Source organism: Clytia hemisphaerica, unplaced genomic scaffold (genome assembly GCF_902728285.1).
Source record: "Clytia hemisphaerica strain Z4C2 unplaced genomic scaffold, Clytia hemisphaerica genome assembly, whole genome shotgun sequence".
Classification (NCBI taxonomy): Eukaryota; Metazoa; Cnidaria; class Hydrozoa; order Leptothecata; family Clytiidae; genus Clytia; species Clytia hemisphaerica.
The window spans coordinates 1194654-1217843 of NW_027104594.1; the positions used below are offsets into that span (position 1 = coordinate 1194654).

Genomic DNA, 23190 nt, shown 5'->3' on the forward strand with positions numbered 1-23190 from the left:
AGTGTTTCATTTCCCTAATAAAGAGAAATCCTTTTCAACACCATGTCTATGCATCCATTTGTATGTAGGGACCAAAATTGTTCAATTCCTTTGGCCACAATCACAATCAATCAATTAAATAAATTGTGTTTGTGTAATTTTTAGGCAAAAAAAATAAACAACTCGCTGTTTTCTGTGTTTTGTAGAGGGTTCGTCAAGGCATCCTTGGATTTTACAATACGGCCGCTCTTTTTTTGAAATGCGGTATCTCTGTTTTTGACAAGGGATATAATAACACGCTCCCACAAACCTATAGGAATGGGTTGGACATTAATCTCTGTTATATTTTGAAATTGAATTCTTGTGTAAAACAATGAAACGTGCAATTGAAGCAAAAGATGGAATTATGGATGAAATTCAAACAATTTTGCAACTTTCTGACTCAAAATAATCAGAAAATTAAGAAAAATGATCAGTCGGTCAGATGACGCAATTACATGTTATTTTTAATTGTAGCCTTACCCAAAGATTTGAGGAAAGAAATGGCCCAGGAAAATGCCCGCACTCCACTGCTATGTATAAAATTGTTTTGGAGGTAAAGAAATGCATTTTTGCCTGCAAGGAGTTAGGGAAAATGGGTTTTCAGTTTCTAGCTCTTGATACCAATATCTTTTTTGGAAGGATTTATAGGGTGGTATGATATCATAAATAGAAAGAACATTATATATTGAAATTTGAGAAGATTCTGCTTGATAGAACTTTAAAAAAACTCAAAAAACCAATTTACCTAAGGAAACGCAGGCAAAAACGGGTTTGTTTACCTCCCAGAGACCAAACGCCGGAGAGCAACAAACAAAATATGTGTGCAACTGTTTTGCAAAATATGGGAAAGGTGTATTGAAACGCTAACGATACCACGTTGTGAACCAGTTTCCCAATTCTTTCTTGTTTAAATTAAACCTTTCTGCGATCAATTCCCTAAAAATAAAAGCGAAACAAGAATAATTTTAAGTCTCCTGCCAATTTCCTATGACCCTTATTTCAAGTCTAGACAGGTCAAAAAGTTCTCACAACTTTGTCTTGTCTTCAGAAGGTATGTATAATCTTTCAAAAATTGTTTTTTTTAGACGAATTAGTCAAAATGTCAAGACTGATTGTCAAGAACCTTCCTGAAAAAATAAAAGAAGAAAAGTTTCGTGAAATCTTTTCTAGTGCTGGACAGATAACAGATTTGAAATTATGCTTTACAAGAAAAGGTATTTTTCGTAAATTTGGTTTTGTTGGATATCAAAATGAAACTGATGCAAAAAATGCCCTCAACCAACTGGACAAGACTTTTATCAATACCAACAAAATATCAATTGAAATTTGCAAAGACCTTGGAGATGATACTGCACCAAGAGCCTGGTCAAAATATTCCAAAGATAGTTCAGCGCATTCAAGAAAAACAAAAGAAATTCAAGAGAGAAAAGACAGGATTAAAAAATTGCAAGAGTCTGAAGAAAAACCGAAATTGGATGAGAAGAAGAAAAAGGGAAACAACAAGAAGGTAACAATCACTATTTCATTTAATTGGAAAACCTTCTTTTCAACACATCACCCTTGAAAGTAGAATTCTTTCACTAGATAACACTGACAAAAACTTTCTGGTGGGACCTGGTGGGACTCTTGATTAGGACTCAGGACTCTGTTAAAACCAATCGAAATGCTTATATTTTTTGCGTCGGCAATAAATTCAATGTCACCGTTAACCTTAACGTTGCAGTAATATATTTTTTCATCATTATTTTTCCTCTTTCCAAACAAACAAAAAGGTTTTGAAGCAGTTGGAGGATGTGGAGGAAGATGAAGGCTTTCAAGAATTTCTAGAAGTTCATGGTGGAAGCAAAAACAAAACATGGACTGATCAAACCGTTGCACCAAACTCTGCTAAAGAAGTGGAACTACAAACTACTGGAGAACCGACTCAACAAAAGGCTACTGAGGTATGGTTTCAAGGTCAAGGGGGTCTTTTGTCATCAAATGCATTGCTAGCTTTTGTTTAAGAACCTCTGAAAATCTCTAAACTAAACATAAAGCTACTGAGGTATGGTTTCGATGGGGGCTTAGTCTAATGCATTGATAGCTTGTAAAGGGAACCTTAAATGTTAGAACCTGTGAAAATGATTCTGGTAAGGCTTTTTGAATGAATGCTTTGCTTAACTATCACGTATCCAAGAAATAGAGAAGATAAGATTACAGTATCTAATTCCCTCATCTTTCAGTAGGAGACGTTGCAAAATAAAAATGTAAAAAGTCTTGTTCAACCTGGTTCTACACTCCTTTAATAAAAAGTATTCTGTGAGAACAAAATCTGAAATCTCAATTACTATTTTCATGTATGTATGGAGATGTTTTATTCGCTAACTCGAATTCTCTCAACTAATAATAGCCCTCACCTCCCGGTCTCAACTATTACTATTTCATAAGATCACTCCTATAAGATTTTTTATTTCCTAAAGATTGAAATGGAAGGTGATAATGATAGTGATGTTGACACAATGAATGCTGATTCAGCAAATTTAGAGGAACCTGCAGAAGTAGAACAAATAAAGACGGAAGTAGCTACAAAAGAAGTAGATACAGCTCTCTCTTCAAGGAAGACTTCAGATTTGGATTGGCTGAAAAGTAAAGTAACAAAAACTGAAGTAAGATATCATTTTTCATTCGTACACTTTTAAACCTTTTCACACTTCAGTAATTGAATTTTCATTTAAACCATTGGGGTCTGTAGGAAACACTGCAGGGTGTTCAAAGTAAGTATAAGTGAAAAGCAACTTAGTGCCAGGTACTAAAAAGAAGGATGGCCAAAGCTGTAAATGTACTAAAAAGCTCTTTTTCTCAAATTTGGACTAGACTAATAAAGAAGGGTAGGTAGTCAATACCAAAAAAGTTTGTGGTTTCTTTTTAAAATTTTAGGGAAGTGTAATTTAGCAAATTTTTGATACTTGTATTATTTTTCTTTGGGTGTTGTTTCAACTTTAATATCAGTATTGTTCCAGGTATTTCAAGGTAATTTAGGGGTGGTCTACCTACATTGAAGGCATATTTCAACTTTTGTACCAAGCTACAATGGTGTCCAAAACTAAAACTAAGTTATTTTGAAACTCTCTTTTGCCAGGGAGAATCAACTGCTTCGACGGAGACAACCACCGAATCAAGGGAATCCCAACCAATGGAAGAAAATGAAAGTGAAAGTCCACAAAAATCAAAGAAGAAAAAGAAAAAGAAATCTAGCCAGGAAACTAATGATCCACCTGTTAGCCTAGACACCTGTACCACCGTCAAATCAGCCACTCTCAAACTTAGAGGTGTTCCTTTCAAATGCACCGAGGCTGATGTTATTCAATTTTTCAAACCATTGAACATTCTAGATATCCGATTCCCAAAAGATAAGAAAGACAGACCCAGCGGTTACGCGTTTGTGGATTTTGCGGACCGCCAAGCAGCTCAAGACGCTATGAAGAAGAACGGGAAGAAGATGAAAGGGCGTTACATTGAATTATTCACTGAGGTCAACGATAAGCCAAGTGACGGGAATAAAAAGTACAACAAGAGTGGTGAATGGTTGAACAAGGTATGCGTGTTCTTTGATCGTATCTCTGACTACAATCATAGATTTATAAAGCCCGAAGGGCTAGATGTAAAGCTTTTGCTGAAAAGTGTGCCGTGGTTAGTCACGTGACATTACAATAGAATTCCAGCGATTGACCAATCAGAAGCTTCGCGGGTTTTCGAAAACAATAGCAACAATATTTTTTCCGATATTCACTTTTTTTTGCCTGCGATGGCTTAAAGCTCGACATCTAGCCCTTCGGGCTTTATAAATCTATGACTACAATCTTATATTAGACAAAATCTTTGATACAAAGGGGAATTCCTTGTAAAATTTTAAACACCACAAATGATTATTGGGTGCTCTAAATTTACTTCTAGCTTCTAGAATGCAGAGTTTCTACTCTATGTTTTAACATTAAGACTTAAGACTCAGGATTCAAAAGTTCAAAATTGTCCCGAAATATAGCCTAGAAGCAAATGAATTTCTCCAAAATCAAAATATCCTACGAAACAAATTCTCGCCCGAATTCTAAATTTTGAATAGCGTTAAAATACACAAAATTCTCAATATATTTGACCCATAATTAAACTAACGGAAGCGTGCCCAGCTTAAGACGTTGATTAAAAAACCATGTGTTGTATATGAAAAACACTTAATAGAAAACAACCCCCTGTTCTAAAAATTTGAATCCTGTATAGATTTTGTAGTTTAGCAAGATAGCTTGATTATTTTTTTTGCAATCCAAGGTCAATTTTAAATGGAAAATAATGGCACTCAAGGCCCTGAGATGAAAAAGTCAGTCCCTCTAGTCTCTAGTTCAATGTGATTTAGTTTTAAAGCAGATCGTCCATTTCAGCAACCCTCGTTCTTTTGTGTGATGATTTGATCCTAAAACCAAAATTCAAATCAAAGCCAGAGCCAAATCACTTTTAATGAAATGACAATCTTTAGGAAAAATTGAAAAACAACTTGTAACTAATAATAACTGGAACTTTGAATATTGAACATGTACGTTCTCTAGTTAAATAACAGGAAGTAGAACATTCTACGGTTTGCATCCTTGAGAAGGATTTCTCTTTTCTTTTATGGGAATATGAATACCACCATTATAGAGAGATGTGTCATGTCCTTTATGACGGCATTAACCGTTTATTTCTTCAGGATTTGCATGCTTTGACGTGAAAACTATAATTCACAAAAATGAAAGTAATGTCAAAGTTTTTATGAAGTCAGTTGTAATATTATTTACAAGAGTCGTCATGGATATTAACCGTGATTTACAACCACAGCTTCACACAGGACATTCTTATTCCAACCCCCTCCTGCTTATTAATTATTGAGAAAATGTTTTGTTCCCTCTCTTGCCCTAATTCTGCTGTCTTAGCCTCCTTTTCAAAATTTTTTCACCCAGGACATTTTTATTCCAGCCCCTCCCCCCCCCCGGTTATTAAGTTTTGAGATTTTTCCGCCCCCCCCCCTCCAAACGCTTCGTTTTCTAGGTACCCGAGAGTATTAAAACAATATGATACTCAAGGCATGAACCCATTAATTAGCATCACTCAGTTACTTCCAATTGTTACATTTTCTGTTTTCTTCCTCATACTGTTTTACCTCAAATAAACGCCTTCTCAAATAAATGTCCCTCTGAGTAAAATTTAAAACAAACGCCCCTTTCGAAACGATTCCCCTCAAAAAGGGGTTTATTTGAAACAAGTAGCTGTTAGGAAGAGTTATATCAGACACACTTATATATGGTAATAATTGTATTTATTTTTTAAACGGTGAAAAAGAATGCGGCTATTATTATTTCATTTTTCCCGACATTTTTTCGAACTTGAAGAGAAACTTGAAAATTGTATTCGTGTAGTATTCAAACATAATTTGACCTGTTTTTACATCTCTATAATGGCAAATTTGAACTGAAAGAAATAGAAATGATAAAAAAGGTTCCCATTTATTTTATCATAGAGACCCTCTTTTTAAGCGCTCCCCTCGAACAAACGCCCCTCCTGATATCCAAAAAAACTTAACAAACTCTGAGTAGCACGATATAAGAGCTTCAAACGTACAAAAATTGGAGGAGCATTATTTACACATCTATTCTTTACGAAGGTTGACAAAACATAACACTCCTCTTAGAGTAAATTCGATGATATCTTTGACCTGCAATGACTTTCGATATCTACCTTTTGATTTCAGTCTGATGAACCGATCGATGATATTTCGGAATCCGGGCGCCTATTTATCCGGAACCTTCCCTACACATGTACTGAAGAAGACATCCAAACTTTATTTGAGAAATACGGAACATTGTCAGAAATCAACCTTCCCATTGATAAAAACAATAACAAAGCGACTGGGTTTGCATTTGTGACATTCATGATGCCAGAGCACGCTGTCAAAGCTTTGAGTGCGCTGGACGGAAAGATCTTCCAAGGGCGTTTGTTACACTTGTTGCCAGGGAGAGCTCAGAAATCGAAAGTCAACAAAGATGGTGAATCAGGTATGCACCCATTGAGTTTGGAGCCCCGGAGGGTTCTCAAGCAAGAAAAAGTGAAACCTAAAGTTTTCCCCGCACTTAAAAATTTTGTTTAAACACACGGATCACGTGTTTTGGAAGGAAAATATGTGGCTTCATTTCCCATCCAGGAGTTTCGGATCTAGCCTTCGGGCCTTTGAAATCAATGTACCCTAACAATACTAAACCCAAATACCAGGTTCAAGTTTTTAACGGGCTCTAGTAACTTCAAAATGTCTGTATCTTATCAGTGATTTGATTTCGACCTTCTATTTCTACCAAGTATTGAAAAACTTAATAAACCTCTATTTGTGGAGCATAGGGTAAGATAGGTGCTGTGAAGTTTGTTTAGGTATTAAAGGTTCCTTTCTATCAAAAGGCTAAAGGTAAGATTTGTTTAAAATTAATGACTTTTATCTTTTCTGACTTATAGGTGAGATGACGTCATCATACAAAAAGAAAAAGGAAGTTGATCAGAAGAGTTTGAGTGGAAGCAGCCATAATTGGAATGCTTTGTTTCTCGGTGCAAATGCTGTTGCGGATGTTATGGCAGACAGGTTTGTCCCTAGCCTTTAGCAAACTCTTCTTCGCTGACTGAAAAGATTACGCGAAGTTTTTGTAAAATATATGAAAACGCCCGTGGTACAGGCTAGTTTGTCCCTCACTGTATTTTTTTCTCAGCACATAAGTGTTCGCGTGTTATAATCATGAAAGCCTTTAAACGTTTTTTATAAGAACAAACTATAAGAATATAAGACTTCGATGGCGAAAATATTAAAAACAAGTTAAAAGGACATTTTAAGGCTTTGAGGACTCTAAAACACGCGATACCTGGTACAGTATTTGCGCCCTTGATCTCAAAACTTTTAACAAAAGTTTTAACGTGATAAATGCACAGTTCGAAATGTGAAAATATGGAACAATAGTGCTAAAAAGTAAATTTTAGTCATCATTTGTCTTCTCTCCAACTCAACTATTATTGTCGTCCAACACTTTTAATTTCACTGAAAATTGCCATCCTGGATGGCATGAAACTTTGAGTATGAAATTAACTTAAATCTTTTTCTTTACTAAAACTAGTATCGTCAAACACTTTAAAAATGTCTTTTTTCTTTTTTTCTTTTTCAATTTCATAGACTGAACACGACGAAGAAAAACATATTGGATTCTGAAGGTTCAGGAAGCGTTGCTGTTCGTATGGCCCTGGGTGAAACTGAACTAGTCACAGAAACACGACAATTCTTGGAATCACATGGTGTCAAATTAGATGTCTTCGGTCAGGTAGGATGAAGAAAATATATCTTCTCGAACACTCTGCCTGAAAGTGCTTGGGATTCGAACATAGTCCATTGCCAGTCTGTGATTAAACAAACAAAACTTCACACTACCAATCGTCACAATGTTAGTAAGACACAGTGATAACCTTATTCAGATGGTGAGTGAATGTATAACGAGTTTATCGTTCCACATCTACAATTCGAGCTTTACTAGCTGAAGAAATCTCGATCGAGTTGTTATTCTACACTTGTACTATTGCACAGGGGGCGGGAAAGGCGTAAGAAGTTGTGGAGGGTGAAAGCGCCAAAATACGCTAAATTTCCTAGGATACGAGGAAAAGTTTGGCTTTTTCATTTTATTTAAAAGTAGACTCCGTCAGGAGGATTCCGTTATCGAGACTCTTATAATAACTTGGTTAAGGGAGGTAGTATTTACGCTCTACAAGACGTCCTGCGGTTCAATGAAAATAAAAAAATTATAGTAACCTCTAATATTTGAATCTCTCTATAATTCGAACTAGTTTCTAGTCCCTTTCAAGGTGAAGGCCTCTTGAGATACTTTCTATAAACCGAATCTCTCTGTAATTCGAGCAAATGAGATTCTCCCTTCGAATTAGCGAAAGTAAACTGTATCTATAAAAACTGACAAACATTTTTGACAAACATACTTGACTCTCTTTTCTATCTCCGCACAGGCTACAACTGCACGCAGTAAGAACATTCTGTTAGTCAAGAATTTACCACCTGGTACTACAACCAAAGAACTGCTTGATCTTTTTTCGCAACACGGTGACCTGGGGCGTCTTCTGATGCCACCGTTTGGGATCACGGCTATCGTGGAGTACATCACACAAACAGATGCTAAAAAAGCTTTCATCAACCTTGCATACTCAAAGGTAATGCCCGAGTTAATAAAACATTTATTCAAGCTTGGAATATTCATTATATGCACCATTGGAGAGTCTTCTGAGAACTTTTAAAATTTTCCACCCAATACGTTACTTAAACAATAGAAAAAGTGACGTATTGAAATACGGAAGAACATTTTAAAAGTCTTTATCACGCCTTGTGTTCCCTTGCAAGTGAAACTTGGCATAAAAATTCTTGCCCCTAAACAACACTGCCGCTTTAAAAAGATCGTTCAAGTTCTTCTCTAAATATTTTTTAGTCTCTCTTGTATTGACCGCGGTTATTTCCCTGAATAAGATGCAAATGGAAACGAGTATCATAGACTTGGTGTTTTTTATATCACCGTACAAAAATAATGAAAAATGAGAAGCCTTGCACTTAGTAAAAATAGACTTGATGAAATTCATCGGTGATACTTTCATCATCTATTTGCCAAATCACTCGCATATGAAATTGAGAAGAATAGGGGTTAGACATTTAGTTTAGAAGGAGGGGGAGAAGGTTTTCAAATGAGAATTCTTAAAGTCAAATGAAACATCTTGCTATCAAGAATAACATTTTCAGTACAGTAACTTCCTACATTTCAAACCATAATATAAATATCAGCAAATATTTTCATCCAAAAATTTCTTCCCCTCTGATCATATCGGATAATTTTTCTTCTATCAGCGTTTGGGACGATAGGTACCGTCCAGTTTTATGATAAAAATAATTAAAATATAATTCGAAAAAGATTCGAGAATAATTCAAAATAATAATTTTCAAATCAATGAATACTCGTAGTGTGAACGTATTAAAACAACCCTCCTTAAGGAGGGAGCACGGATAGTCCCAGCATGAACCATCTTTTACATTATTTAGTTGTGTAACATTAAAAGAAATCCCGTTTGTATTTCCAGGTTGTTAGCCTGTGTTCCATTTATACAGGGGGTGGGTGGACTAACCTTTTCAAGTCAAAAAGAATTTTGATATTGTTCTGATATCCCCTTGAAAATTTGTTAAAAATCCCCATGTATGTAAAATGGAATATCGAATTCTATTCTCAGTCTTTTAAAGTCCAAAAACGGTCCTCGTCAAAAACTGAAAAACTTATCCCTTTACAAGCCCCCTTTATTTTTTCTTTTCAGTTCAAACATTTACCGCTGTATCTTGAATGGGCTCCGCTAGATGTCTTGTCTGGGGAGATCACCGCTAAACCGGAGAGTCAGGTTTGTTTTATTGCCGTAGTCTGGACAAACATTTTCTTTTAATGAAGGACCACCTTAACACATTAAGTGACGTAGTGGCATTAAAAGAAATCGTCAAATTTTTACTCCTCGGTACCAGTTGGACTTTAGCTACGAGTTTTCCAACCTATGACGGCCTGTTTTGAGCTCACCTAAAAAAGTCTGCCCTTTCTATTTCAAATAAAAAGAGATTTGAAATTTGACAGAATTAAGATAAGTCACCATTCCAAGAATTTTTACTGTGGGACCAGGTGGAACGGTCGTCTATCATATCTTAAAAGTAAAAATAATCTATGCCCAAGAGATCTATGGGCTTGATCTTCAAAACAAACCAACCAATCGAACAAACAAAACATGTGAAAAACCATACTTCTACTACCAAAACAAAACTGATCCCCTTATTAAATTTTCTTTCAAAATAACACCCTTCATTCTTTACTTTTGCTATATCAATATTCCTTCCCAAAACTGTGAAAGAATTAATTTTCTTTTTGAACTAATATTTTACCGAAAAATGTAACAAAAGGAAATTCTCCACTGCTTTCCAGCTGTAATTTTTTCCAATTCATCTCTTTATGTGAAAAGTAGATGTCAAATGAGAAGCTGTTTAAACAATATCCCATCTCTGTTCCTGGAAACTAAAAAAGATTCCAAAACCACCCACCTTTTGTTTATCACTGTAGAGAAATTCAAACTTCATAAGATTTGTGTATGGCACTGCTAAAAATGTATTTTTGTATCGTTATTATAAGAACTTCGTAAAGAATAGTAGCCTGTAATATTTGACTATGGTGTTTGTCAATCGTAAATCATGATATCTGGCATGATGGTTGGCGAGTGCGCCAATCGTAGGTATCCATCAAAATATTAAGATAACACCTGTACAAGTTTGCAAGTTTTTCGATTGTTTTCACGGGGTCCACGGCCAGCCGGCTCGGCAATCTATGAATTGAACAGAACATTGGAAGGAGCGCGAATTCGAACCGCGAACCCCTGGTTTAAAACGCTGACGTCTATGATCACTTGGCCATCGCCTCTGTGAACCACTCTTGGCTTACTTCACACTTGCCTTAATGTAGAGCACCCGGACTTTAAGTTTTAAGTTTGCGTTCTTTGTTATAGCGTTCATTTCTTTGGCTTTGATATGGCACACCACTCTCTCAGTGATATAGAAAGCATTTTGATATTTAAGTTCAAGCTGGCTACTGAATAATACACTCAAAATAAAAATTTCATATTGAGAAAATAGAATGGAGTATCAGTAAGTAAAATTTATAGTAGGGGGAAATTTGTTCGTTTTTTTTGAGGTCGACTTTAACTTTCCAAAAATGTATAACAAGTGCTTTGACTAAAAAAATCGAGCGATTTTACAAATTTCTCCCTACTATTATAAAAAAACATTTCTCCCCTCCCTCCCAGTAGCAACGGCACTGAATTGTCTTCCTTTCACTTCTCACAATTTCATCATCATCATCATCATTTCCTTAGGAAACGAACAAAGATGCGAGTGAAGAAAGTAGCGACGAAGGTTTGTATTTCCGCATGACATGGTTATGCTAACTTTCTTATCTAAACACCCTCTCTACCCAATACTTTTTTGGTCTATTACGCCAAAAACAAGCGACGCTGTTTCACTCGCTGTTTCAAGGGCATATTAAAAGAAGTGTATTGAGGGAGCTAATTTTTGCGAGCAGTCCAAATCAGAAAAAAAAAATTGGCGAGGAGCCTATTTTAGCGAGGGTGTAATTCTTTAACTTCCGGTGAGAACTAATTTTGGCGAATGGCAGGGTATATTACTTCTAATTTCGCCAAAATATGTCTCACTTAAAGTATTACCGATATTTTACATAGAGCTTTGTAGCCTCAATTCAAGAATTCTCTTCGAACAATTTAACCTTTTCTCTGACTTTTTTAGACGAAGGAGAGACGGAAGGAACTTCAATTTTCGTGAAAAATCTCAACTTCAATACAACAGAAGAAAAACTCAAAGAGGTCTGTTATTCTGAAGTAGTGCAGTGAAAAATCTTGAATATTCTTATTAAAATACTACAACATTCCGAACCTTCTTATGACAGATCAAATCTTTCATATTAAACAACACATCATAATTTAAGATTTTGTAAAGAGTTACCTCCCGGTGATTTGAAGCCCGGGGGGGGCAGCCAAGCAAAATGACTGACGGGTATGTGCGGGCACTAAGGGTGTATTTTTCAAGGCATCCGAAATGCACTGTAAGGGTGGGTTTTTTGCCGTCTGCGCTGTAAGGGTAGAAATTTCAGAAAATTTTTGAAAAATCTAGATATTTTGACCAAAAATGCTAGAATTTTGACCATTTTTTGCACGAAAAGGATAGAAAATTTTGGGGAAAATGCACTCTAAGGGTATGATTTTCACTGATTTTTGCTGCACTGTAAGGGTGCAATTTTAAAAGCCAATTTTTGGCCCGCACATACCGTCAGTCCGCAAACCCAGTGCCCCCCCCCGGGATTTGAAGTTATCCCATACTATCTCTAACAAACTTTCTTCTTTCGGAAATTAACTAGAATTGTTAAGTTGTTAATTTGTTGTTTTATAACTTCATCATGAAATTCCAGGTCTTCTTAAAATGCGGCAAATTACGCCAAGTAACGGTGGCAAAGAAGAAAGATCCTAAACGAGCGGGCCAGATGTTATCCATGGGGTATGGCTTCGTCGAATATAAACGCAAAGCTGACGCTGATAAAGCTATCAAACTCTTGCAGGTATGACGACCTTTACTCAAATTTGAAGTACAGAAGAGTCTCTTTAACTCGAACCTCTATAAGTCGAATGTCTCCTTATTTCGAACAAGTCCCTTCAGTTAACATTGCTTTGTAAAGCTTGTAAACATTACTCCATATCTCGAAATGTCCTTAATTCAAACAAATTTGTATTCGAGTTAAAGAAACTCCGCTGTATCACAACAAACTCTTCATACAAAATTTCTTCAAATTTAGGAAAGGAACATAATTGTATCCTGTGTTAATTTGTATCTAAGATTTGTCGAAAAATTATCCCTTTCAGTTTGGTTTCTTGCAGATTCGATAGCCATAAAGCCATGCAGCTGTCGCGATGAAGTGAGAATTCCATATTGCTCCTCGGCCTCGCACCTTACCTTACCAGGTCGAGCTTGCTCGGCCTCGCACAATACAGCTTAATTACTGATAGTTTTGAGATTTCAAACTAAAATCGTACCGAAAGATCTTTTCTTTTGCTTTCTTTCTAGAACGTTGATCTGGATAACCACACATTGGAACTGAAGAAATCGCATCGTGAAACAACGTAAGTGAAAATAGTTTTCCATACAAAAAACCGATGGCTGATGATTGTCATCCATACGGACGGCATGAAACTTTAAATGCCAAAAACTACAATTTTTCATTCCTAACAAATTACAAAGGACCAGATGCATATATGGAAAGGCTTTTAATACCTCTTAATGATATAAAAATTCATATCAACCTCTTGAAAATTTTTTTATGCTCACTGACCTTCATAAGCTCTGCCTGGAAAAAATTTCTTTGGTTGGAATTTTTTGAAAGTGGTATCCTAATTGTGGTGGATACAGCCCTGTCAAGCGTTTATAAAGGTCACAGTGTTCACGGACAAATACCTGTAAGCTAACGATGTGGCAGCATTAGAACCCATTTAACTTTCTTTCTAGCGCTCTTCGCTGACTTTTAACCTTTTTCTTCTTTATAGTGGTTCCAAAACATCAAGGAAACGTGCCGTTGACAAAGAGCAAACGACTAGCAAGATTATCGTTCGTAATGTTCCCTTTGAAGCAACGGAAAAAGAAATCAAAGAATTGTTCAGGTAACTAAATAATTCGGATACTGTTACTACTGTAACTTTCTGATTCCCGGGTAAATATTATTTGCACATTTCAGGGATCTTTCCGCTGTTTTTTTTTTCGGGCATACCGGAAAAATATTTTTTTGCAGTATAGAAATGTTATTGTCTCAAAAGGCTGCTGATAGGCGAGTTTTACCCGTACCAGAGGAGAAAAATGTTTCAAAAATGACAACATTCCCTACTAATTGTTGGGTTAAGGAGAAGACGCAGTCAACCACAAAACCAATTCAAATCCATGGTGTTTTGAACCTGATACACTGATTCCATGTTCAAAATTTAGGGATTTAAATGATCAGGCTGGATCAGTTTTAATAATCCTAACCACGGAAAATTGCAAGTTTAACGTTGCTTGGATCACGAGATTTACGTTTGGCTACGTTTCGAGAGATTCCTCTTCCATCCAGTCTTCTTCCATTTTAGGATGTTGTCTTCTTTATTTGCACTAAAAGTAATTAACTATTTTGATTGTTTCTCTCTAGTTCTTTTGGACACATCAAGTCCGTCCGATTACCGAAGAAAATGGCGGGTACAGGAACACATCGGGGTTTCGCCTTTGTTGATTTCACCACCAAACAAGATGCTAAGGTCTGTCTCAATATGATCTTCATTTGAGGCTGTAGCTTTTGATATAATTCGAATTGAATTGTGGTTTTGGGCCCTTTTAAAAAATTAGGCGAGAGTGAGGTAATTCATCAGATATCTATCAATGAAAGCAAACTAAAAATCTAATATTTGCTCGAAACTCTTTAAAGGCCAGATACCCTCCCCCATTGGCTTGTAATCTAATTTAAGATCAAACTAGAGGTCATAGAAAGGATGGTTTTGGAAACTTCACGAGCATTTCACTCTTTTACCCCTTTGTTTTCATTCCTTACTCCTTTTACAGACTGCATTCCAAGCATTATGTCAAAGCACCCATTTGTACGGCAGACGATTGGTATTGGAATGGGCTGAAGAGGATGAGAGCATACAAACATTACGTCATAAAACTGCTCAACATTATCATGAAGGTACAGGTAAGTAAAGAAGGTCGATGTAAAAATAATAGATAACCAACTACCTCTAGAAGGCACTTCTCCCAAGAGAACAACCATTGTTTTCCTATTGAAATGAGCACTCCTTTAAATAGCTCTGTGTGCAGTGCGTGTTATGCTTTTAGCTAGATTTTGACACACTTTTTGACATCCACTGAATTGATAAAAAATTTGAATTGTTATTTACTGCAAATTTTGGAATTTTTTTCAAAAGATAAAGGTACCAATCTTTAGACAAATTGACTACGGATCGGCCTGATACCACTTAATCTTCATCTGGATAAATAAACGCTCATAAAATGATGTTATCTGAAAAATATATGTGTGATTTGAAGTGCGATATCTCACGAATGAAAAGTGCATGAAGGTTGCCTGATACAAAATAAACAGATGAATGTTTATAGAACAATAATATCTAATTAAAAAATTCCTTCTGTGAGGCTGCCTCCTATAGGATAATACACTTTTTCAAACCCAAATTTTGGAAAAATATACATCACGTGATCGATTCTGTCCAATAGAAGGTTGCAAATGAAGCAAGTTTTTATTTAATTGCACTTTTTACGATGCAAAATGTCATTAATATTTTTACAACCGTAACACGGATGTTTTTTGAGAATCAAGGCAAGTTGGTTCTATTATTTTTACATCGTTGGTCGAACTTCAAGTTTCCCCTGTCTTCACTGACGTGCAATGATTTATGGGAAATGTGGACTAAGGCATTTTGATTTAGATTCCTACTCAGAATCTTTTTGTTCTACACCATCAGAAATGCGTTATCACTGCACGATCTGCCGTACTGACAGTCCTTTAATACCAAAACTTTCGGTAGCCCTGCGGGAAGTCGTCAGTTGTTCTGATTCTCCATAATTTACTATGAACGTGAAATCCTCATCGTTAATCAATTTCTGCTTGTCTTTATGCTATAACGGATTGAGAACTCTTTTTGTACTGAGAGTGAAATGAAAAACAATTTAAATATTGACCTATGCAAACTTTGAAACCTTTGATACTTAGCGTACTTTTCCTTAACTTGATTCAAAGTGCATCGAATTATTAGTAGACGGTACAATTTTAATATATTTTCGTTTTCTTTGTATAAACTCCCGATTGCTAAATCTACATAAATTAATAAAAATCAAATTTCAAAAATAAATACAATACGTCTATATCGAGAAATAAATGAATAACTTAATTACAATTGCCACACGGTCTAATATGCTGGTGCAATTTTACGGCGACGAAATGTATTGTAGATCTATTTCAATACGTTCGCAGAAAATCAATTTAGTTGTTAAAGCGGCAGAAATTCAAGAATTTCAAGTACCCTAAAACCAGGTTCCTTGTTAAAACTAAGAACTGGATAAAGAACAATTGAGGCTCGCTGTACATTTTTTATCTATTCAATACAGGCGATTCTATGTACTTAAATATGCTTTGTCAACCATTCGAGATTATTAATGAAAAGGGATTCCCTTAAAATACAAAATTATTTCTTATTTTAGAACCTCAAGCCAAGAGAGGTAAAGCTGATTTGGTTGCCACATTGCAAATGACAAACCCTGGTACTGAGTAATCACTATTGACTTGGTCAATTAATTTTCTTGGTCGCTAAATATGGTATATCGCGGTATGTTTAAAATTTCTGATTCCTACCATCTCAAATCTGACAAAGATTAAAATTTGAATACATATATTTTTAGAATAAGTTATATAATTTTGTGACAGATACAATTTATAAAATTATTTTGAATAAAAATAAGATCAAAGACAAAACAACCAAATAATTTGCCGTCAACTGCCGTCCCGTACCTGGAAAAGAATACATTAACAAAAATTATTAATTTCTTGAAGGAACAAATTGCCACCTTAACTTCTAAACATACCATTTCGACCAATTCATTATTTTTGTCAACCATCTTTAATTGCACCATCCTGGTGCCTTTTTGATCATTGAAAACTAAGAATTAATTTATTTTGTATTATTCGAGTTCTGTTTTGAAGATATTTCGCGGATAAGGCCGTTCCAAATTTCTAAGGGGAACTTAATTTCGCGGATGACACCAAATAATATAATGAGATTATTTTCGGGCATGGTCTTTCACTATAGAAGTCGTCTTAACTTTCCTTACCTCTTGTATTGACTACCGGCCTTCCATTGATTAATCTCGGTCCTGAATTTGTTTCTTTCCTCTTCGTCACTACTGGCTCATCTTCCTGTTTCTTTTCCTCTTCGTCGTCTTGATCGTCTGGCCCACCGTCTAGAACTTGAGATATGAATTTACTGTACATCACTCCATCCTTCTTGTTTTCATAATCCCAACTCGCGTCGTTGAATATAACTCCACCAAATTTGTTGTATAGTAACCTCATCAGCTGGAATAGAAATAGATCGTAAAATTATAATTAAATGTTGATTTTTGTGATATTAGCGAGTTTATCTATGTGTCTGTTTTTCTTCAACGGAGACGGTTAGCTTCTGATTTGTCTATATCCTGATCAACTACTCGATTTTGCAGGTCAAAACTGTGGATTATTCCAAATTGCTTCAGTCAATCATCCGTCCTCAAAAGTTTACATAAACACGCTTTTGTTGCAAGACAGTTGTGCGCTAAGTTTAAGTTTTCATCATTTGGTTTTGGTTGTACTGGTACTCTAGCTATACAATTATACATACATTATTTCACATCATTTTCTACCCTCCTAATTATTTGTGATAACACGAGTAGAGCTAAGTATCAATGATAAAGTAGAAATGAGCCATTCTTAGCATTATACGCTACGAAGTGTACCAAAAATCAAGAAAGATTTAACCTTCGTCATCCTTCCCAGCTAGCACACAATTTTGTTTCTGAATGCTCTTTGGACATTGTCCAAACATTCTGTGCCACTAAGTTTTTCACGAAACTCATGTTTTTTCTACAGAAACAACCGGTTTTGCCAGTAATGACAAATTTGCAACTACTGGCAATTGAGACTAGCAATTGAAGGAAAACATTACGTCATGAATATTACTGACCTGTAACTTCTTTTTTGCATCTTCGCGTTTTAAGAAATCATTTGCTGTTCTTCGTGGATCAGAGGCTAGTCCAACCCAAACGTTCGGTCCATTCTCTTTGATTGCGTAATCATACCACACTTGGAATGCAGGCTCAAATTTCTCCGGTTTGTTGATATCACAATTCTGGTCATCAAAATTAACGAATAGATGATCGAAAGCTCCAATAGCTTCTTTGAAAGCATCTTTGAGGATGTAACTTGGGTGAATGCAGCTTGGGTTGGCTGTGATTAAGAATTCCTGAGAATTGACACTTGAATCCATCACACGCCTTAATTCGCGTACGAAATCAACGAAATATAAAGGATCGCCAAATAAAACTTCAATGTTGATTCCATCCAAAACAGCCGACCTGAAAAGATACGATAGAAATATAATCTCGTAAGGATATGTCCATATAGTGAGGATATACCAATTTGTATTTGAAGTTTGAAGTCATTTGAAGTGGCGTCAAAAATTATTTTTCTCTCTTTCAAGGGTCGAAGAAAGCAGAAATCGGCTGCCTTGCAATCACTGACAGGAAAAATTAGAGTATAAATCCTACCCAAATGTTCTTGGTAACAGCTCATTTTCTGCTTCCTTAGTACCTCCTAGAAACAACTTCCATAACATATCTGCAAAATGTTTTGCTTTTTTCGCATCTCCGAATCCGATGAATCGAGTACTGCCACCAATACTGAGAACGATTTTAACACCTTTTGATTGACAGTATTTAATGTCTTGTTCCATCTGTGGACATTTGAGGTATGATTTGTAGGCTGGACCGTAAGGTTGGTGACAGTGTCTGGAGAAGGAGAGGCTTGGTAGGTTGTCTGGAGGTAAAGAAAAATTTAATACCGTCAGCTCTAACCTCTATAATTCGAATCTTTCTGTAATTCGAACGAAAACATTGGTTCATTCAACTGAAAAGTTGTGTAATAGGTTCTCTTTAATTGAGAATCATTCTCTAATTTGAAGAAAAGCCTCAGTCCTTTGAATATCGACTTAGAGACAGAGGTTCGTTTGGAGTATTTGGGAAAGAGAAGCTTGTGTTGAGAAACAAAATACTTCGGTCAAATTCATTTGCTTTAGAATATCGCTTTCGAGTTCGAATGGGGAATCTTATTTGTTCGAATTACAGAGAGACTCGAATTATATAAGTATTTAAAGAGGGTTTCTCCTTGATGAGAACGGGAGACGAGCTATTCCGGGCTCGAACGTGAAACCCAATTACCTCTAATTGGCTTGAATTACTACTCTCGGGTACCTAATAGCCGGGGGGATTGGAATAAAGCGGGGGGGGGGTTGGAACAAAATCTCAAAACTTAATAAGCGGGGGGGGGGGGGTGGCAATAAAAAATGTCCTGGGTGGAAAAATTTTGAAAAGGAGGCTAATACAGCTGAATTGGGACAAAAGAGGCAACTTTCAAAAACATTTTCCCAAAAATTAATAAGCGGGGGGATTGGAATAAAAATGTCCTGGGTGGAAAATTTTCGAAAAATTAATTAGCGGGGGGGGGACGGCTATTAGGTACCCGAGAGTAGTTGAGGGTCACACTTTTTGGCCAGAGAGGAAGCTCGAAGAAAGTCCACAGTCACTGTACTATACTCTCTATTCGTCAGTACTCTTTCATTGCTCGAACGTGAATTGTTTATGAGAGTTTGTTGCCGGAAGAGTCGAAAAAAAATCTCTCTTCGAGTTGAGCTAGTTTATTTTATGTTGAATGATTCATCCAATATTTGTCCAACGTTGCATTTTCTATGTTGAATGTAATGTTGGAATCTTTTACCCCGACTTTTAGAGGAAACAACCATTTCAGGAAGAAACAATAAGATAATTTGTTAAGTTCCCCTTTATAGAAAACCATACCTTTGTTCTGGTCATCTTCGTCGTCAGCAAGTGTGTTGAGGACGATTATTTTATATGAAGTTTCGTCACATAATTCACGTAGTGAACGCTCACTGTTCCCTGTTGTCCCTTCCGCTAAATTGAAGCCCCAAAATGCACCAACCAGTGGTCCTAGAGTACAATATTACAAGGTTAATATCACGACGACGGACGAAAATTGTAATAGGATAGTTAAAATACGAAATTTGTTTCATGGTTGAAACTCGCTAGCCTATTGCATTTTTCGTCAGTCGTCGTGATTAAAACTAAACTCACTGTTGACAGAAAGGATAACACTGCAGGACCACATTTTAGTGGAATGACTTACACATTTAACTTAGTTTTTCAGATTTCGTTTTTTTTTTCGGTTTTCGGTTCAAATTTTTAAAAGACTTTAGAGAGGGTAACAAAACATCGTTTACATACTTTTTCGAGTCAGGTTGGGATTATCCGATTTAGATTCCGATAATTTCAGGAGAATAACAGAATCGGGTAACTAAAACCATGTTCACATGTTACTGTTCCGTTTCGCTCCGGTATGATTTTCGTTACGGATCGAGTGTGTTCATATTGGTTTCGGAACGTTTCGGAGCAAGGAAACGGAGCAGTTCTGTTCCGATGAAAAAAGTGGAGCGAAACCGTTTCGATCTGTTTTGCTTTGTAACGTCTTCTTTTTTGACGTTTTGAATTTTGACGTTCACACTGTTTCGGAACGGAACGGAATCGTAACGTCTAAACATGGTCTAACAGGTTCTTCCATTACTCACCTTCTGGAATCTCTTTCTTCTTTTGAACAGTTTCTTCCGTCGGTTTGGCTTCCGTGCGTTTCAAACCTGTACCAGTCGGCTTGAGTTCTGACCGCCCGAATAGCGCCCATAAAATGGTGGAGTATCTTTTGTTTTGAGGGAGGACTAACTGTCCATCATCCCACCCTGCATCATCCAAAACAACGCCTTTAAATAGTGGTTGGTTTTTCAATTTCTAGAGGAAAAAAAAGAATTATTGTATAGTTTGTAAAACTTTCTTCTTCGTGGAAAGTTATCGCTCGTGGGGGTTCGGGGCGTTCGACAGGCAGAGTGTGATAATTCACGAGAAAGGATGGATAGAGAAAAGTCAATCAAACTCAAAATCATGTCTTCTCGAGAACTCTTTACACATTGGGGAATGAGAAGGCCATTTTTACATTGATTTTTTTTATTTTCATTCATAAAAGGCTTAGGAGAAGGGGGTCAGTCTTTATGAAATGACTTTGGTCATAATCGTACCGTTTGATAAATGTCATAGAAATCTTGATAAGTGGTCACGTAAGCTTCAGTGTCTTTACTTTGAATCAAAACCAAAGAAAATTTCAACTCTTTATTCAAATTCAAATTAATACGGCTTATGACAGCCACCCATTGGTTGAGGTTAGTTTCAAAACCATCTCCAGTTGGATGGCATCGCGAGCCAAAATCATGTTTAATATAAACACTGTCGATGATTGGGGCGCTGATCTCGATTAAATTCATAGTGGGCGTGGCACATGATACTGTGAGAGTTGAAGTGAATACATCATTAGATGTTCCATATAAGCGACTGAATTCTGCAAATGCTTCGTCTAAAAATAATCCTTTTCCAGTACGTATACCAATGTTGATCCCATTTAAAACAGCGCTATGGAAAAAGTGGGAGAGTTTTCTTTCAGTCTAGTGGTCTTCAATATGATATTTGCAGTGGAACTATGGAAAGTTTGAATGACGTTATGATTTAATACAGTAGATTTTAGATACAAACTTCGAACCCTTGACAAAGTAAAATTCGAATCTACAATGCTGGACATAAAATTTTAAAACCGCTAGATTTTTAAGTACTTCAAATAAGTGCTGGAAAATAGACTTTTAACATTAGACTTACGTCTTATGACTTAATTTCAGGATCATCTACCGACATTTTAGTGTATTTTAATGTTTTTCAGAATTTAAAGTTCGGGCGAGAACTGCTATTTTTTAGCACTTCCACTTTCTTTTATTGAATATTTAAGTTTTAGAAGGGTTCGGTGGCTTCCAGGCTATATTCCAAGCCTTATTAGAGCAAATTTGAGCTTTGAAATCCTGAGATCCTAAGGTCTTAAGGTCTTCCAACTCTAGTTTAAGGCGCTAAAAAATCATTTGTGGTGTTTAAATTTTCACCGGGAAATCCCCGTTGTCTCAAATATTTTGTCCATAATTGTAGTGTTCAAATTAGGGTTGGGAAGTAGAGTCTTATTATGACTTTTCAAAAGCTGAAAAAGAATTAGGCTCAAGGTAATGCTTAGTTAAATGCTTAAATTTTTTACATATCTGAGCCTAGACATGGTAATAAGTGCAATGCTTATAAAAAAAACATGTAAATGTCAAGTCACTTACTCTCCGAATGGTCTTACAGACTTTTTTTCTTTTCCCCCTAAAAATAAGTTCCATATTTTATTTGCAAACTCGATTCCATCTCCCTTCTTGGTCAGCCATTTTGAACCAGTCTCACTTGAGAGTCCCAGAACAACTCTGATGCCACGTGACTGGCATAACTTGATGGCATTGGCTACCGGGTCACAGTTGTATATACCGGGATACCCTTCTTGCGGCCGGATCTTTGGACCACAATGGTGGGCAAGGTTTAAAGATGGGTAGCGTGCTGAAACGAAGTAAATGAAGAAATTAGACCATAGATGAGAGGGAACTTTTCGAGGGATTGTTTTTTGTAAGAAATGGTGTGAATAAGGCATCCTCACACCGTTCACAGATTAAGGTTAGCCATTTTGCCTCGGTACCTCTCTTAGTATGATATAATATTGGTGTTCAAATTCAGAGCATTATTCTGACCAAGGTTTATTCCAGTGACTGAGTATGAACTGTCAATCTCGTACCCAGGGCCACTTATGTATTACTCTCGGTTTTACTAATGGGAGTGATCACCTTTTTCGTGAGTGCTATCAGAATTATTTTGAGTTATTTTATCAGATATTTTTCTTGACCCTAGGCGCATGAAGCTCTAACAACCGGGATACCTTCAAACGTAATTTGAGCTGTAATTCAGGGATAGCTCTCGTACCCAGGCCAGAGCAACTTTATTCAAAACGCGAGCTAAGCGACTGGATACGTGTTTGATGAATTGGGTGTAAATAAAAGGAGGCTGAATCATTTTCTATAATAATATCCCCTATAAATAATAATTTCTAACTTTTTGCAGCGAAGAATTGAGTGACTTTATTCAGTACGATGACGTCATAATGTCCTGTAGTACAAAAATGTTCCAACGGTTTTTCGTTTCGTCGTGCTGTGTTTTGTCCCCAATACAAAACGATCTCATGGCCGTCATCTGTGTCGCTTCGTGATGAGCTTTCTACTGGTTCTGACAATAAAAGAAAAAGTGATAACTTTCATTTGAATAACTGTTAAGGAATATGGAAACTTTTCTTTCCACTTTCAAACACATAAAGGGCTTGTTATAACCATTATCCAAGATGATAGAGGACCAAAGGCGTATGCTAAGTAAACCTCATAACCTCATCACCCCTCACTGGGGACCTCACTTACTAGCTTATACTTTTTGTCGTCACGGCTCTCGCTAATTTATGACTTTTTTCAAAAAGTTTGAGCCAAAGTTCTTGGGCTTCTCGAAAATTCGATTCGTCCTACTATCCAGAGAAAAAAATCAAATAACTGACTTACCTGATATCAGGAAAATGAAACAGCATACCAAAACGAAAAGGAAAAATAGCTTTTTCATTGTATTTTCTTTCGGATTGTGAAAAATTTTAGTGTGCTCTAGAAATATGAAAACAATTAAATAAATTTACAAAAAACTTCAGAAGAATGAGACTCAGACGTCTTTAA

The 23190-nt window shown here is 36.2% G+C and overlaps 2 protein-coding genes across 2 annotated transcripts; one reads left to right on the top strand and one right to left on the bottom strand.

Moving 5' to 3' along the window:
- The first annotated feature begins 1106 nt into the window (after window positions 1–1106).
- LOC136823975 (probable RNA-binding protein 19) lies at window positions 1107–16190 on the top strand. The gene is made up of 17 exons (XM_067080130.1): window positions 1107–1528; window positions 1794–1964; window positions 2481–2666; window positions 3140–3595; window positions 5777–6080; window positions 6529–6652; window positions 7232–7376; window positions 8068–8268; window positions 9409–9489; window positions 10996–11035; window positions 11423–11499; window positions 12102–12248; window positions 12752–12807; window positions 13228–13341; window positions 13860–13965; window positions 14267–14396; window positions 15920–16190. The coding sequence occupies exons 1-17, from the start codon at window positions 1121–1123 to the stop codon at window positions 15988–15990; spliced, it is 2817 nt and encodes a 938-aa protein (XP_066936231.1). The 5' UTR covers window positions 1107–1120; the 3' UTR covers window positions 15991–16190.
- LOC136823976 (uncharacterized) lies at window positions 16138–23119 on the bottom strand. Its single transcript, XM_067080132.1, has 10 exons — window positions 23026–23119; window positions 22535–22705; window positions 21724–21988; window positions 20605–20992; window positions 20107–20320; window positions 19322–19471; window positions 18017–18284; window positions 17434–17824; window positions 16547–16790; window positions 16138–16226 (listed from the first exon to the last, which is right to left on the bottom strand). Exons 1-10 carry the CDS (start codon window positions 23081–23083, stop codon window positions 16150–16152), a joined length of 2226 nt encoding a protein of 741 aa, XP_066936233.1. The 5' UTR covers window positions 23084–23119; the 3' UTR covers window positions 16138–16149.
- Window positions 23120–23190: the final 71 nt, after the last annotated feature.

What these genes read in the sequence shown, in the direction of transcription:
- LOC136823975 (XM_067080130.1), top strand. Translation starts at nt 1,121, where the DNA reads ATGTCAAGACTGATTGTCAAGAACCTTCCTGAAAAAATAAAAGAAGAA. An exon ending in GTAAAGTAACAAAAACTGAA is followed by an intron (nt 2,667 to 3,139) that starts GTAAGATATCAT and finishes CTCTTTTGCCAG; the next exon opens with GGAGAATCAACTGCTTCGAC. An exon ending in CAGAAGAAAAACTCAAAGAG is followed by an intron (nt 11,500 to 12,101) that starts GTCTGTTATTCT and finishes ATGAAATTCCAG; the next exon opens with GTCTTCTTAAAATGCGGCAA.
- LOC136823976 (XM_067080132.1), bottom strand. Translation starts at nt 23,083, where the DNA reads ATGAAAAAGCTATTTTTCCTTTTCGTTTTGGTATGCTGTTTCATTTTC. An exon ending in TCAATTCTTCGCTGCAAAAA is followed by an intron (nt 21,989 to 22,534) that starts GTTAGAAATTAT and finishes ACTTCGTTTCAG; the next exon opens with CACGCTACCCATCTTTAAAC. An exon ending in CGAAGATGACCAGAACAAAG is followed by an intron (nt 18,285 to 19,321) that starts GTATGGTTTTCT and finishes CTTTACCTCCAG; the next exon opens with ACAACCTACCAAGCCTCTCC.